The sequence below is a fragment of the Polyodon spathula genome, chromosome 22 (assembly GCF_017654505.1).
Source record: "Polyodon spathula isolate WHYD16114869_AA chromosome 22, ASM1765450v1, whole genome shotgun sequence".
Taxonomy (NCBI): domain Eukaryota; kingdom Metazoa; phylum Chordata; class Actinopteri; order Acipenseriformes; family Polyodontidae; genus Polyodon; species Polyodon spathula.
Genome location: NC_054555.1, coordinates 21,524,793 through 21,543,408, shown reverse-complemented (window position 1 = coordinate 21,543,408; position 18,616 = coordinate 21,524,793). Strand labels below are relative to the sequence as shown.

Below are 18,616 nucleotides of genomic sequence, written 5' to 3'. Positions count from 1 at the left end.
ACACATGATAAAGTCATTTATAAAATGGCGATGCAGAACTATATTTACCATAAATTTTAACTTAAATTAAACAAACTATTCATCCACACAACCTAAACATTTGAAGCATCTGAGATATAGTGCTCAAGGAGTGCTTTGAAACAATATTAGCTAACTTGTAACAGAAGAGCATGAAAAAGTATATAACTTTACAGATAATAAAGTACAACTATTTAAGAATCCTTATTTGGAGAAAAAAAAAAGTCACAGCTACATTCTTTAGGGTTTACAATCAGGTGAAAATATTGTCCTCTGCAATAGATAAGCACACATAGAGGCTCCTAAGAATCTGAAATGTTAAATATTTGTATAAAAAAATCAAGGTTTATCGAATTATATCCAAATGCATTTCAAAATAAGAGGCTAGGAGTATAAGTTTAGTAAAGATTGGTGCAGAGTGTAAAAGACAGACAGACAATCAGCGTTGATGTCAGATCTATGAAATAAAGCTAAATCGAAATGTTTTGATAAATCAGCAATTGAATTTAACGATGACAAAAATACTGCGCCTCAAACTACACTTGTGTCTCTTCAACATTTCACCTAAGAAACAGGAGCGCAAGAAAAGGAAGCAACTCAGTAACATGAATGTAACTGTAGTAATTCAATGCAACAGTTTTTCATTTGGCATAAAACAGGATGATGTTTTATTGTAATATACCAAAAGCTTGCATGCTGTTTCCAAAATGATTTCAATAATATATATTTGTGCAGAGCTCATTTACTTGAATTATTTCCAAACTTTGACCTTTGATGATAACTGCATGTACATCTTTGCATGCACAGTAAATTGCACCCTTCCCAAGGGAAGCTCTGTGTACACAAATCCTGCAAAACTAGTACAATCCAAGTGCTGGAGCTCATTAAAAAAAAAAAAAAAAAAAAGGGGGGTCAGGTTTAAATTTGCGGGTCTGAATTAAATGGATATGAACTGAATCGTGTACAACATACGTTATACGTTGTACAATATACGTTTTGATTTACACACAATATATATATATATATATATATATATATATATATATATATATATATATATATATATATATATATATATAAAGAGAAGCAGATGTTAAAGTTGATTGAAGTTATTTATGTTTCTAAAGGACTGAGGAAGGATTTCAAGTTTTCAGTGGCAAAGTATGAGAACCATTATGAGAATCATTATATGATTGATCTACTGTGTTTGCTTCAGACAACAAACAATATGGAAGAAAAACATTTGAGTCACATATTTTTGCATATCTCTGAAGAACCGCTTACCCGTAATGAATCATTATTAGCTCATCAGGGATATTTCTATGTCCATTTATCCGTCAGTCTGTATGTCAGACTTATATTTTTGCATACATCCACACGGAGTGCCTTTACCGGATGCACCATAAAAACATAAATGTATTTCAACCACAATCTTTACTAGCCCTTTCAATAAAAAATACAGACAGCTGCAAAAGTTTTACACACTCATCACAGAATTATGATATTTGGTTTATACTGTACCAATTACAGTACCAATTGGTCTGCCCAGATAAGAGATCTTTCTACATTTAAAACTAATTTTGGTTTAAATAAATAAATAATTTTGTAAATTATTCTAATTTAACACATTTTGAAAATTAGCTAAAAATACAAGCTAATATTTCTGAATAAGTACATCTTATGATAAACCATTTTTTCACTGATCATACACTAAACAGAGTACAGTTCAGCACAAACCTGTCTGGTTGACAGACTACTTTTGTGCAATAAATCCTAGATTATACATAACACCCTAAATTAATATGAAAATATAATACCCATAAAGCAGTAAATAAACTTTTGTTGCCATACAGCACCAGCTATATTGTTGTAGTGAATTTAAATAAAGATTTGTAAGGAGCTTCCTAGCCTGAAAACCAGTGTAGTAGAATGGATACATGGCACACAGGTGTGCCAATTCAGTGCATTACTTGTGGTTAATTAAACGTATTTTGTTTGCTAATTTAGTGTTTTGTATTGTGCCTGGGTGTGGATCATACTGACTTAAAAAAAAAAAAAACCCACAATAAATGGGCATTTTCTTGAATTAGATGTACTAGATGCAACATCCCACAAGGTGGCATCAGAACATGCTTTTATTCTTATTGCACTAGGCCTGCTCTGTGAACAAAACTGCTGTTACTGTGGTAATACATATTAGTGTTTGTTACATCTTATATTCATGCAAAAATACATTGTAAAGATATGGGCTAAAACAGACTAGCAAACATTTTATTATACTTACTGAATGTTCGACTTGACGTCTGTCTGCAATATCAATAGGTACCACCTCTACACACTTCCATGTATTAGGGTCCAGCTCATGAACCTATGCGGATAGACAAACAGAGGACAGAAAGATTAAGAATATAAGAAAATGTACAAACAAAAGGAAACCATTTTGGCCCAGCTATGCTTGTACACTTCATGGTAGCCGACTGATATCAAAACATTTGTCTAATGGGGTCTTAAAGGATCCAAGTGATTCAGCATCAAGACACCTGTATTTGCCACTCAGAGGGAACTCTTAACAGAACACTATTTAAATCAAGAAAGCAGAGGATCGTCCCCATAAAGCTAACAGTATAGCGTGACATGAAAAAACAATGTGGACCCTTATATACAAAGAGTCCATCCGTCCCACTCTACATCTTGAACATTATAACTATACTGATTTTCACCAAACTAGCACCATACACTCACTCCTAACAAATTGATGTACAGTATTGTAATTTACAACAGTAATTTACTGTTTTAGACGTATACAAAAATGTGCATTGATCAATTCCATCTGTGCCACTCAGATGGTAGCAGCATGTGTAAATGACACATGCCAGAGGCCCATCAGTTAATAGAGAGCATCATATCTTACAGCACTGAATAGGTTCTGATTCATTTTTACTTTACTGTATTTATTTCCATTTAAATGGTCAACCAGTTCAATATTTTCTAAAATTATGCTCATTCCTGTTACCATGATACCTCCGGCTATAGAACTGGAATGTAAATTTCTAACTCACTTATACCAAACTTGAAGATAAAACATACCACATTTAAAATACAACTCGCATCATGCGTGTATATGTTTTTATCTTCTGCAACACAAAATAAATTCCTATAAGTAAGAAATTCCAGAGGGATGCCTAGGGATCACAAGATTGTTACTGCGAGTGTTGGGGATTTATAACAGTTTAATATGCAGTGATCACTGTTAACCTCGAGCTAACATTCAAACTTGCTGTGATGCTAAATGTTCACATCATGTCCAGATTACTTGGAAACGATTATAAATTGGGGAAAAATATATAGTTACCTTATATAACAATGACTGGCTTAAAAGTTAGGGGAGGTGAAGAGTATGTATTTAGAGTATGCTCTAAATGAATGTATCGTTTGTTGAGGTACAGTCACAACCAGGAAGAACACATTTATATGAATCGATAGGGCCATCACTCTATATCGTGAATCACACTTTTATCATAGACACCAAGCCCAACAGACATTTTTCCTTATTCCAAAAAAAAAAAAAAAAAAACACAAACACAACATCATATAAAGTAAAAAGGAAAACGGAGCCAGGTAGGAAGCTTTAAATCAGGGCAATGGCACAGAGATATATTTTTGTCTTCGAATTCACACGCAGCTATGTTCCTTCAAATATTCAGATATTTGTCCCCAGCACTAAAAAAATGTATATTTTTTCATTCCCCTATGTTCACAATGCACTTCTAAAGCCTTCTGCCCAACCAATAAGCACAGACACAAAGCGTAACATGCCAAAATAGAATCTGATCAGAATGAAATGCCGGTCAATCAGCATGCAGTGGTTATAATGATATTCATGCTGGCCAATAGCAGAAATAGAAGCAGTATGAGGAATCAGAATGCAAGTAGTATGAACTGCGCTGAATGAATGATAAACAATTTCCCATTATGTATCCTCATTAGCGTAACAATGCCCCACTACACTTCTCAATATTAGTGTTTGAAATAGCAATGACCAAGCCATATACACACACCTGGGTTACTAGGAAATGAAGGTACTTACATTTTCTATTGTGCCCATGTCAGGTTTGTGCCATGTTTCAATCTTAATAAAGAAGTCATCTTTCATATATTCATTCTGCAATACAACACAAAAATGTTTAATATTAAAAACAAGACATACTTTGTAAATGGATGAATCACAAACTTAAAATATTTTAAAATAGTCTCATGTTTTAGTAGTTCCACTTCTAGTTACTGTACCACACAACTGACTAAAGTCACATCAGTTATTTCATACAATGTCCACCTACTTCCATTTAAGTATCTCTCATCCTGAACCCTGACATCTAAAATCTGCTTTAAATCCAGAGACAGGGTATTCTTCTTATATCTTGTTAAAAAGTACACCAGTATGATTGAGAGATGAACTCTCAAACTTCCCAGCACCAGAACTGATTTTTAGAGCTCTGTATCTCTTGAAATAAAAGCTAGAAGCTTGAAACATTTGTGGTGGTGACTAGGACAATTTTTACCTTGACTTCAAATAAGTTGTCATTCTACTCCTACAATATAGATTTATTAATGATTTTACTGGTGCAAGATAGAGGCATGGCATTTATTGTGTGAATTACACATAAATCACAATGCATCAGACAGTCTGATTGTTTAACCTTTGTGCTATGATCTCTCACACAGTTCTAAAAAGGTAATGGTTTGGAGATGTTCTTTAAATGTAATATTTTTATATTTTATATATATATATATATATATATTTTTTTTTTTTTTTTTTTTTTTTTTTACAGAAAGACTACAATAGTCCGATGAGTGGCAGTGTTGACTTCACTGACCTTGCTCGTACAACTGAAGTGAATGGAACGAGCATGCAAAAAAAGAAAAAAAAAAAATACCATTAGGTATACATTATACATGAAACAAATATCATAATACACACACAATAAAGCAGCTTGTTATTTTAAACTGGGCAGCATATCTTTGATTACAGATACATTCTGTGGTTTCAACCCATCAAAAGCCTTAGTTGCAGATCACCTTGCAAAGTTTACAAGAAACACATTACTTTAACTTTGCTGTACCCCGTGTTGTTCATATCGCAGCGTTATATTTTCAAACGTTTTGCCAAATCTTTTGAAATTATTAATCCCACATCGTGGGACATAAGTCAACCGGGCAAAACATTTCTCAACATTTACTCAGGAGCAAGAAAAAAAATCTCGGGATCAGAGTGTATCCAGATCATGCTCCCTCCTGCAACAATGCAGGTTAATTTTGCCACAACAGTCACTCTTTTCAAATCAGGGCACCAGCATTGTTGCAGGAGGAAGCATGAACAGGAATATGTTGAATAAATGAATAAATAAATAAACAAAATGCTGCAATAGACAACATGGGATACAACAACACTGCAGGGGGTCCTGTAGCACTTAAAGGTATTAAATTATAATAATGAATGCAACATGTTAGTTTCTAAAAGAACTGGTAATAGTTCAGATTCAGTTACAGTACATTGCAAACCCTAGCAATCAACAAGGTGCAGACTGAAAGCCGGACAGTGTTTTACAAGTTCTTCCGGTGCTTCTAAAACACTGCAGCATATCAGTGGTGTCAATAATCAGAGACATGTAAAGCTAAAACAGCAGTTCTACAACCACAAGCCAAAAGAGTTTGATGACAGTACCTGTGGATTGACTGTTCTGTTGAAACCACATTAACTTTGTCCTGCTATCTTACAGCATCTACGATTACAAAAAAAATTCTGACCCACATAGTGCATCTCCGGAGAGTCCAAGACGTCAATTCTGCACCTCCTAAGACAAGTTAAAGGCTCTCTTGGTTTCAATGTGATAAATCTCAAATCTGCCTCATTCCATCAACAGGCATCACATTACCAGTTTATAAGAACAGAGGACAGTACAACATTTTTTTTTTAAAAGTACTATTTTCATGTTGCTTTACAGAACAAAATTCTAGAGCTCTGTTCAGCCTTGATTGGGTAGAACTCCAATCACAATGAAAGGAACTTTCAGGTGCACACTAAGGAGCGACTATCACATGTGCCAACCATACAGCCAATCATATTAGTATTGATGGCTCTCTAGATAAAATGTGTACAGCCTCCTCCATGAAATCCTTCTTACCAGGATTATGTATCCACAGCAGTAAGGAAGAACTACTGATTTTATGACCTGGCTTAAACTATTACACACTGATAACTAACATTAAGAATGGTTCTAAAGAACCTACTTGTTCTGCAATAGGGATATGCATTCCAGGCCTTCTCATGGAACACCAAGGCGCCTTCCGGTGCAATCATCTTGACAAACCCGGGAACTTTACTGTGAGGAACACAAATAAAAATACAACATGTACAGTTACTAATACCAGGATTAACCAGGATTCAAGCAAGCATGGGCACCTCTGCTACATCTCCATAACCTGGGCTACACATACCCAGATATCTGAATTGGAATCCTGAATGACTATGAGGGGAAGTTTGTTACACAGGATTAGAACTGTACAGTGCCATTATACATCCCATTAGTACTAGTATTCACAAAAAAATCTAAATGTAAATCACTAGTAACTAATTAACCTATGAGGAGATAAACATTAAGAATTCCAGGCATTACTAACACAAAAAGAACCGATTTATATAAGAATTGAATGAGGTACACAGATAGGCTTTCACGTTCACTTTAACATTACAAAACAATATAATCACATCTCCGCTGCAATAACTTACACCCTCCTCCCTTCAAAGATTAGTTTTAAATGACAATTTTTCTCACACCCCCATCCCCCTTTTTTTATGACCCATCTATCCTTGTGCAGTCCCTAGTGACTGATTGATCTCAAATATAAAAGTTATTCACTACCAACGGTACTAGGTAACCCATATCATACAGAAGTGTCTCCTACCCTCTGCCCTAAGTATCTCCACTTAATTTCTAACTGTGTCCCCTGGTCCTTGTTTCTGTGCTGCGCTTAAGTATTGGATAGTGTGAACCTCACTTCCAATCAAGATTCCAATCAAGTCCCCCTCCATGTCTTTCTTTGTAGGTATACTATAAAAATCACACATTTCTTTAAGAACCACCTTTTGAACTACAAGTTGCTATGTATAGGGCGACAAGATATGGCAAATCTTTTACAAATCAGGTTTTCTACAACTAAGCAACCAACTACGTATCTTTCTTTTGTAGATAGGCTTTTTTTATTCCTTCGCCTTCCTGTGTGCACTGCACTTAGGCAAAAACAAAAACTTTTGTTCTTTGTTTTTAAAATACTCCAAAGCGGTTAACGTTCTTGTTTTCTGTTCAGATGACAACAGTGTTTTAATCAGCCTATCGGTGCATCTGTAATGGCTTTTTTGTGACCTGTACAGTACGTAGCAGGTGGGACAAAGTCAGTGCTGCATTGTTTTGATTTAGGTTGCTAAAATCTAGTCTTCAGCACTAGATGTAAAACAAATGATGACAAAGCAAAACAAGCAAAGTATATTTTGGCTGAGGATTGTGTCAAGACATTTCCCAAATAAACTGTACATGCAGATGAAATTAATTGTTCTGCACTTGTAATGTGACTTAAAGAAAATAAGATCAATCGCTACAACTTCAGAATCACACATTAAAAACAGCTTTCAGAAAACAAACTGAAAAGTCAGCGCAGACAAAGAAGTATTCCTGTGTTTAAAGTTAAAATCAACACTACAGGTACAATCAAGCACAGATACCTCGGTTCAAACAACCTGCTGTTTACTTTTTAAACACAGTTAGAATTTTAGACCCGAATAGGCACGTTTTGTTTGTTTTGACTCGGTACTGATAAAATAAATTCCTGGAAGGGACAAATAACATCGAACGTGCTGCATATATGTACTTTATTAAAGAATGCCAGATACCTTTGGGTAACCAAGTTCTGGGACTGTTTCTAATTGATGTCCACATATGTATAACTTGGCAAAGCTTTGCCTTGCACTTCCAACCAATTCAGTGGATGCAGACATGCAGTCTCAATGTATGGGCAAATCCACACCAAACAGAGAATGTCGGCACCAACTGCTGGGAGATGTTGCATGCTTGCCTTTTAACAAATGACAGCACTCTGTATTAGTAAGGAAGCAAGTACTGCTATTTTTAAGCTTTTATAGTGCTCTGAAATATTAGGTGTATTTAATGCTTAAACAGGTCTGCAAAATGACACTGACATCCTAATTATAACCCTAATCCTAACTGGTTGACTTGACCATGGCCATGTGATTGAATCAATTTGTTTTCCCCACTGCGTTCGGTCTTTTTTGCTTTTTAGTGACAGGCTCATCAACACCAGCCATCATGACACTTCGCCAGTAAAACCGGACGCACAAGCGCATGCACAAAGAAAAACACATGACACATACCTAGCTATGTATTGCTTTTGGTCCTGTTTCACAATATAAAGCGATATATGTAAAGAAAGTCACTATTCAAAAATCAGACAAATATGGTGCTTTGACCTGAGCTCGGGAGTTTCTCTATTTTTCTTGTTGCCTGCTGTAGACATAAACCATTTTTTAAAAAGATAACTACAAAACTAATCCTAACTTTCCAGCTGCACGTCATATTTGTTGTACAGTCAGAATCTGATGCTGTGTACCGAAGTGCTGTGCTGTTTTACAAATCAGGGTTTCTACAACTAAGCAACCAATAAGACAAAAGGAAAGAGCTGAAATCAATAAATCAAAGAAAGTAATTATGACAAAAAAATTAAGGATGAACATTGAGTGGAGGCTTCATCTAGCTTCACTATCACGGTGAAAAAAAAGTAACGTTCTGCCTTGTTTGGCTTCAGTTTCCCAGACTTGCAGATAAAAAACAGCAGCTTTATTTGCTGTGAATTCAACATTTTGTTTACATCATATCCAGTCTCACAGTAAGATGTCCCGATGGATACCCAGATACGCGATCGAATTGTAGAACTTTTTGATTTGGGATCCGATGTTTTCATTTGAAAAAAGCCATTCACAATCTTTCCAGGACTTGTTGGTATAACTTAGCAAGACTGGCGCCGATTTGGGAGAGACTATAAAAGCGACAATGCTCTGAAAAGGATTGTTATTATTTTGTATTATGAACATTGTTTTAATAGTGTTCATTATTGGGATTCAGGATGGGAATTTCAAATAGTTTCCCATTTGAATACACAGGGTGCAACATTCTTGTGTATTCGATTACCCAAACTCTGGACCCTTACGCTACCAAAAATTAAAGGCAAATGTGTGTTCACAAGCAGACAGCATAACAGTGTAAGCCGGTAAAGTTTAGCCCGGTTCACAAAGTGTACAAACAACATCCAAGATGAGATTTCTTCGTTCAATACCTTATTTCCTTAGGCACAAGATTTTCCTTTTGTTTACCGAATTAAAAATACAGAATTCAATGAGCAGCAACATCACAGGTTGTTTCTCTTCCAATTAAAGCAACAGTAGCATAATATTGCGCAAACCACCAAATAGTTTTTGCTGTAGTGTATTCAGAATAAAACAACACCTATCATGTAGCAACCTAAATATTCTACATCTGTTTAATTCGAACACATATTTATAAAAATTATTGTAACCTGGTCAAAACAATAGAAAATACATTCCAACAATATAGCAGTTTAACATTACAACTAGCCATCAAGTACTGACATCAGATGAATCCAAGTCAAGTTACTGTGTGTTTATTCAATAACCTGTAAATAATTCAAAACAAGGATATCTGGTTGTACTTTTAATGGTCAGTGCAAATGATGTCATTACTCCATCCATTCACAGAAAGTCAACAGTAGATGTTTTACATTGAATTGCAGTCCAGAGTTAAAAAAAGAACTCTTTTCCAACTCCAACTATCTTGCCTTTTCTTTTTAGTTACTGCGTTGTTCTGCTAAACATTAAATTTGTCTTTATATTCATCATAACATTAAATTACCTTTCTAATTTCGATGTTACCCAAGTTGAGATGTGGGCTCTCTTTGGTTACCATACACAGTTAGAAGCATACTGAAAATAAAAACCATCATACAAAAAAATATATAAATATATTGGGCCAGATAAAATTGCATCAGGGCTAGTAAAAATACTAGCTCAGTGGCCCGAGGGGCCAATAGTTAAAAATCTTAAACGTAGAAACCCAACGCTAGATCAGTCTTTATTATTACCACAGGAGGTCATCATCTGCCTGACAATCAGATCACTTTTATCAAACTGTCTCCTGCACTTCAAATATATTCTGAAGAAAAAGGAGGGCCTCCACACTACACACAAGATGCTTCACTTGAGGTGCAATATTGTAGAATTTACATACATTTGCTCTTCAAATGTGCCACGTGGCAAATCAGTATTCAACCTTCTGTGGATGAGGATCAGGACGGGAGAGCAATCTGAGTAGCATAAGCTCTTGGAGTAAGACCCGACCTTAGCAACGTTCAGCACTAGCTCGGGGATTTGAATTCCACTGGAAGTCATTTTTGAAGTGTCTGGTTCTCCAAAAAAACTTTACAAGTGGAAACGTTCTACTTTTGCAAGACTAAAAGTTATTACATGATAATGGTCACATCTAAAGCCATACTAAAAAAGTTACTTTCCAGAAATGCAAAATGTGATTTCACCGTCACCACTTTGTGTATATTAAATATATAAATATTCAAGCACAAACAAGGTCCTCAATTGTGTAATAAGCACACAGTACCTGTAAAGTTAAAAATACATTCTGCATTGATCAAATTATAGCCAAATACAATCCAAAACGTTTACTAGATGCTAGGAGAGTAAGACAAAGTTTGGTGAAGATCACAATGAGTCCATACATTCGCTACTCTGTGTAGATAAGTGTCTCCTACACTCTCTCCATTAACACTTTTCTATTGTACAACAGAATTTAAATAATTGCTAATAGTATTTGCACTTAACAAGAATGGACCAGACTCTGGTGTGGGTATTCAGTATCTATTCCTGGTATACAGAAATCCCTGAAGAAACAAAGCAAGACTAAAAAATGTTGTTCAAATTAAAAGGGATTCCCAATTGGTGTTAAAAGTTGATGCATTCTATCGCATTATCCAGAACCTCAAAAACACAAAAGGAGGTGAATCCAAGACACTAGACAAATGTTTAATGGTAACAAAGCACTATACACTACCCTTCAACATGTATTAGGAAATCTGAATAAATACAGAATGACTGGGTGGGGCATTTGTTGCCCATGTTATCCAACTCGCATCATTTATTAATAATGTCTCGTGGAATATCAGCTACAACATAGAACGTGGAATCAGTCCTGTTCACATTGCAGAATTTTTCGGGGAATAAAATGAGAAACAAAATGTCCCACCCATTCTGCCAATGAAAAGAAAGATTGTGAAAAATTAAAAACATTGCATACACAATTGCACACTACTTGAAAGATAACAAATATTTGTATAAATCAAAAACAGTTTATTTATAAAGGTTATATCTAAACACAATCTGAAACATCTGTAGGAGGCGAGGCAAAGATTGGTAAAGAATGATGCAAAATGAAGGTTGTGTTCACAGAACTATATAAAAATACATCAGAACAGTGTAACTCTGTTAGAGGGATACTGCGTCTTCAAAGGGAATCTCATTCCTCCTCACGCCTTCTCCGGCTCTTTAATGACAACTTCATTTAAATCAGAAGCGCAGTTTACTCATTTATATTTCCCTTTCATTTCCAGTACTTCGAGTTCAAACTCTGACTCACTCCTATATACTGAATCACCATATGAATCAAACATTTTCCAAAAAGGGCAACATTTAAAAGACATCCATTAGGCAGTCTGCGTACTGGCGTGATATTACAAGCCCTGCAAGCCTCAAAGGATTCCTCACAACAGACTGGCGCCAGTAGAATAATATTTACATTTTGTGGATGTCATTTTTGTTGTACGAGAAAGCCTCTTCATTTGGCGATGTCATTGTTCTTGTTGAAAGAACATTCTTGCAGACAGTTTGGCTACAGAAACTTTTCAACTGCTAATTCAGGAGCACAAAAGCACAGTACTCTTTACTGTTGTGCCCCTCTGAACACTTCTCCATCCAAGTCTTCAGATTCTGAAACTCGACACACGGTTCTGACCAACAGGATCAGCACCAGAGGACAGTTGGAAATTAAATGGATAATATGGCTTGCCATAGATTTCTATAAATTTTAGGTAAGACTTTGTGCAACTGTTTTGCTAACTATCTACTTTAAAGCATTGCTTTCTTTTTAGTATATGTGCACACCAAATTGCATAGATAAAATAGTTACCTCTTTAGATGATAGATTTTGTGTGTATACTGTCCCTTCTCTCCTTCCTTCTCGTAGGGTTCATTTTTTAAAACTTCAATGCCTTCGCCGCCTCCAGTCTCATTTTTACTTGCCTCCGCCACAGAAAACAGCTGCCCAACTTGATACTGACAGAGAGGAAAAAGGAAGAACATTACTGACTGTGAAACACAAAGTGGGCTGATTCAGTAGTTAATAAGGGTGTAACAATTCGTTGTATAATCGATAAATTGCGATACTTTAAGTTATGTCATAACAGAGGTATGTAGTTTGTATAGTGATACAAAACCAAAAGCACAGCATAGTTCATTGTAGTTCACCAAGTGCTTCTTGAATTAATAAAGATGTGTGCTTTACAGTTGGTATGATTACATAAGGTTTTTAATTCGCCGATTGCGTCTTATGAAAATAGTCCATAATTAAATGATCACATTATTATGCTAGGTACAGACTGCATCAGATATACATAGAGACTACTGCAGAAGCTGCTAAAGATGCTCCTACTGAGACTAGCTAAGCTGTTTATTTTGCTGACGATTTAAGTTAAAGAATCAGGACTGGCAAAGTGATTTCATACCATAATTCAACACTGATGACCTTGGGAGAGATTTAGGTAAGCAATCCGTTATTCTTGCAGCAACTTTGACTGCACAGTAGTTCTGTACAGTCATACAGATCAAGAAACTGCAGCATAGCCGAACATAAGGCATGACAGTGCCTGTAATAGCGAGGGGCTAGTGTGTCAACACACACCTACTTAAAACCTACAAGTGATGTACAGTACGAAGAGGCGCCACAAACTATTTTCTTGTTGCCTGTGTTAATGTATGCAGCAGCCATAAGTTACTTTTCTTGAATAAAATAACTGAATTGCCAACACTAATATTTTTGACAAAGAATCTTAGACTGTTTTTTTGAGTAGAGTTTGTTATAGTACTAGTGCAGTCTGCAGTTTTTAATTATCTTTTTTTAATTAGCTCTACATGCTTCAGAAGACAATAAGCCCATGTTGAAAATAATCTGTACGGTGTTTCCAGAACAATGCGATATTTAATTTCAGTTCCGCTTCCCTTGCTGTCTTCAACGCGTAATTTAAAACCTACTGCTGCCATAGTAGTAGTTCCAGGAGCATTTCGGACACAGGGGCAAACAGGTTTCAATAAGAAGAAAGCACAAGTGCGTCTGCAGAAAAGACTTCTCTTGAGGAATTACACAATTACACTGTCATCAATGGACAGTGTCACACACAGCAACAGGAACACACACTCTTACTGGATAACTAACATAACTTAAAGCATCTTAAACACACCCCCCCCCCCCCCCAAAACTCATTTTTATTGTTTAAAATGTTTAGCTTCTACAGAGCAAGGTATAAAGTGTAAAGTTTTCGTCCTGTAGGCTATGAAACAAAGTTGTTCTTTTGTTCTGCAATCAATAATCAATGTAGTTAACACAAACACCATTTTAACCAAAAATAAAGCAGTATTTTAGCTTAACACGGGGCTTACCCTGCACAAAGCATTGTATTGTACACATCAGAACAAGCACACATACAGTATTGATATAGTGAATAGGCTTTCAAGAACCTGATTGCTTCAGGAAAACAAAAATCCTTTTGTTTCTGTTTGAAACACAGGAAATGAAATCCCAATCATCAATTCCCCAATTGCAAAGCCCGCCATCCCATCATAAAACTGCTGAACATAATTCCTCCCAGAGCAGTTTTAAAAGGGGCTCCACAGTACTTTCTCTGAGGCTAGATTTGACACAAACATGTTCAGGTCTGACAGAGGGAGGTCTATACTCTTCCAATGGGGCCCAATCCTCTGAAAAGACTGCAGCCTCATCAGGAAACACACACTCCAGTAGGGGTGGAATGGTACACTAATGTCAGTACAGTAATACAATACAGTGCATACTGTATCATGACACATACGAGGGTCCTGATAGCTACTTGTAAGACGCACAATAAGATAAAACAGTCGTTTACTGTAATGCTGGACCAATTTGTTAAACAAAAAAGAAATGGGATTGGGAGAGTACGTATTCATACCAGCTATAAAACACGCATTCTTCCTTCATGAATCATTTGGTGAATTATGAGTTATGTTGTGCTTTTGGTCTTGTATCATGATAGAAGTGAAGCAACCTCTGTTATGGCACTTCAGCACTCCAGATAGGTTTGGGGTCTGACAGTAACTTTCCCTTTAAATTGAGCTCAGAGAGTAAAAAGTATTTTCAGGGGGTAAAATGCAACATTACCTTGAAGTAATGAGCAATCTCGTTAAATACTGTACAATCTTTAATGATAATGGAGTAAGCATTAAAACAGAGCCCTCCATTTTAACTGCAATGTTACTTTGAACTACAGTACAAACAGGAGTGTGTTCTACAAGGTTCTTTATCGGCTCAGTGCATTTCTAATAAGGCATCACCCTGACTCCAAATTAATTACGATACTTACATTTCAACATTAAATTCTTATCGGTGGACATGTTAAAACTTCAATATGAAGCCATACAGATAAATAAAAGGAAATGCATTAAGTTAGAAAATAGTTTGTTTAATATTATAGGAACCTTTGTTAATGTTTGCCACTGATGACGGTTCCAGTTGGATGTGTGGCTTTGAATTTTTCTTAATCTTACTGTGATTGGCTGCAAAGACAACATGGCTAGCCAGAGAATGTTTGTTGGGTTGATTTTTCTTGAGTACAGTTTCCTAGTAACTGAAGACATTGTATTTGGGAGATGTAGTTGTCAGTGAAAGTTTTAGGGGAGGTGGGAGGGGAGGCAGACAAGCTGTGCAGCAAAATTTACTGCTTATTTCAGGTTTTTTAATGTGTAAAAACAGCAGTTACTGTACACAGCTTATCTGGACCGCTGCAGGACGGTATATGTAACGGAAGTATTACGATTCAACAATACATAAAAATTCACAATAAATAGTTGCACTCCAACATCTTTGGGTAGTGACAGGCACAATAATTGATGAAGCCCACACTGTTGCTCAGTTAAGTAAGAATAAATACTCGTTTTTAAAGCATGTCCAGGGACAAATTGTAAGAGGAATGGTTTATCAGATCTTTTTTAAACCTGGAATTAAAAATCAACCGAGAATCATAGAATACAGCTGTGTACCAAATACTAAGACACTCCTCTGCACTTCTGCCAATCCCTTTACTGTTTATGCAGTCTTCCGTTACCTATAGCAGTTGTTTTTTTTTCTTTCCTTAACACAATAATGTTCTGCATCTTCAGCCTTTGCCTCCTATTATTATTACTGATCATGCAGTTTCTTGAGCTACTGTAGAAGCAACAACTAAAAGGTGCTGAACCTGTTTCAATTAATTGTGCAGGAACTGTATTTACAGTTGGGTGGGGAGCATTTCAGATGCTACAAGAATATTTGCTTAAGTGCTACATTTTCAATCAAACACTGGTTAGAATGTATTCATTGACAAAAATTACTGTGTTTAGATTTGTTCATATAGCAGTATTTACAAATTATTGTATCAAAGATATGCCAAGGAAACCAAACACATAAATGACATCTGAAATTAATAATGTGCATTCTACTTTCTCTAATAGGTCATTTGATGCAGCATTGTGTACTTCACTGTAATATGGAAGGAATACAATTGTTGTCTAGCTCATTAAAAAATTACTTTAAAATATTTTTCAATGTGTCCCCCAGCTCAAGTGCTCATTAAATGATATTTTATTTTTATTTCATTGATTTATTTAACTAGACATAGGTTTTTACTGATTTATACCCAATTTTTGTCTATTCAATATTCTCCCAGCACAAATTTCTAGGAAACACACAATATTTTGATTAAAATGCAGTTTAATTTTGACTCTGACACTGCAATAAGCAGCCCTACACTATCCTAGGATACTGCAGACATTTGAGGATCAAATAACATTCAATCGTGGTTCTCTGTCATTTCACAAACACATTTAGTGGATGAGGAATGGGGAGAAAACGTAAATTAATTTGTGAATATTCAAAAGAAAATTAATGTTTCAAAGTATACAAAAAGCAACACTAGCAGAAGTGGGTCAGATGAGGCAGATATACAGGTGCATGTTCACACTGAAAGAACAAAAAGAACATACTGAAAAATAAGCGACACATTAAACTAAAACAAGAATGTGAACTGAGAGACAAGCAATCTATTTATGTGGCTTTTACATGTGCTTGAATAAAAAGAGAGTGCAGAATGACTGTGTTTATGAGTTTGTCAGAGTGCCGTGCTTTGCTGGACAGCCACCGTTTACTGCAGAGGTATGTACTGGTGACTTTTTGCGACAGTAAAGCACTGCCTAACATCGACAATCTTAAATATGACAGAAAATGGTGATGCTTTAGTTGGTAAACTTATGGAACGCGTTGATGTAAATGTCCAGTGTGATTTTTGACATGTCTCCCAATGGCTTGCACTGCCCAGTATTGTCAATTTTCTTTATGATTTCAAGGCGAATAATCCTGGTTTGTTTTGTGCCAATGTCATGTGCATACTATTTCCGTCAGCACAGCGACTGCCCAAATGTTCACAATGTACCAGCTAACTTGGGAAAACGTGGCCTTGACTTGCACTTTATCATACATACCAGGGACATTAAACCTAATCAGAAACCCGAACTTCTACGCATCATATTCCACACGTACAGTGTGTATGCTGAGATTTTTTTCCACAGATTTTTACCGATGTTTCGATTAAAAACTATTTATAGATTTTTTATCCCCATTTTAATATATATAAAATAAACTCCAAAAAATTCACAGAATTTTCTTTTAAAGATAAAAAAACGAAAATGCGGAACACTACCCATACTGTACTTTCTAAACACCTGTCCACCCAATGTAAATAGAAGGCACACCCAAGCAGCTTAGCTTTTTTTTCTGGCAGGACTCCTGCACCTGCTAACAGGATCACTCGTTTTAAACAGCTGGAAACAGTCTTGCCATTGGGCAAGGTACTGCTGCACTGTATGTGCACTGCAACCTGCCTGCTTATGAATTCAACACAGGGTCAACTCAAAGCATGCAAAACAAAAAATGCAGCACACCTGTCGACCGCTCATTATAACTCAACTGTACTACAGAATTGATAGGACACTCTAAAGAACTGAGTGGCTAATGAGGCAGTGCCGAATAGTAAAGTGGCAGTCCACTAATCACACATCTCATCATTGTTAATAGCTTTAAGTCCAAGCAGTTTTAAAATAGTGCACAGTACGTCCACAAATAGAGCACCAGACATTATCAAATAAGTAATTTATTAGGACTTCTTAACTGGGAAACAAGTCGACCTATCTGACTATTTTTACCTTAACTATTCGACTCAAATATGTAGTTCCCAACTAAAATCAACAGAGGGCTTCAGTCAACATGACGCACTTTAAATAATGACAATGTACAGAATCTCATTCAGAAACCTAAGATATAAGACACATATAAAAGAGTCCGATGCAGAATATTTACAGTACTTGGTCTGAATCTATGTGTCTGAATACCAGTGACAAACACATTAAACCAAATACAAAAATAAACAAATATATACCGGTATTTAAATGATTGCACTGTATTTACTTTTACCAGATAATCTACAGCCTTCTCCTCAAAAAGAGTAGTATTTGAATGGACTGTTTAAACTAGGATTTAAAATGTTTACACATTAAAATATTAGGCATGTTTGTAACCCGTCACGAAAGCCATTTTAGGAAATGATCACTTTTTATAAATTACTGCAATCTGTAGTTGTATATACGACTATGAAGAAACACTGAACAGGAAATGAATTGGCTTGCACTGTAACACAATGGTCAAAACATACATTTGACAACTATTTATTTAAAACAGCTCAGAGAAGACAAATTCTCCACTTCAGGTTTTATAACAGCCACATAGATGGTGTGCAGGATTCTACAGCAGTGAATCGGACTGGCTTAAAAGCAACACTTGGTTTGTGGAGGTTATAAAAAAACAGATAGAATTACAAATAAAAAAAACATGAGAAGTGTCTTCAGTAAAAACAGAAAAAAGGAACAGTTGATAAGGTAACTGTATATAAAAAGACTACATTCAATTGCTTTGAATGAACTAAGCGAGACATTCTCAGCACTTACTGAACTTAGATGCCCTTGGATTTGAAGAGTAGAGCTGTTTAGAAGTACAGCAATGTTCAAGGTTCTTCTAAAGCTACTGTACTAGAAGAGCCGGGAAGTTAACTTGGAGTA

The 18,616-nt window shown here is 35.8% G+C and overlaps 1 protein-coding gene across 1 annotated transcript in view; it reads right to left on the bottom strand.

Annotated features, from left to right (window-relative positions):
• Positions 1-18,616, bottom strand: part of LOC121297163 (phosphatidylinositol transfer protein beta isoform-like) — a 63,929-nt gene that overhangs the window by 29,523 nt on the left and 15,790 nt on the right. The window contains exons 3-7 of the mRNA XM_041223253.1: positions 12,354-12,499; positions 6,307-6,398; positions 6,268-6,275; positions 4,106-4,180; positions 2,303-2,386 (exon numbers count right to left, since the gene is read on the bottom strand). Of these exons, the coding sequence (XP_041079187.1) occupies positions 2,303-2,386; positions 4,106-4,180; positions 6,268-6,275; positions 6,307-6,398; positions 12,354-12,499 (405 nt within the window). The remainder of the gene's footprint in view (positions 1-2,302; positions 2,387-4,105; positions 4,181-6,267; positions 6,276-6,306; positions 6,399-12,353; positions 12,500-18,616) is intronic.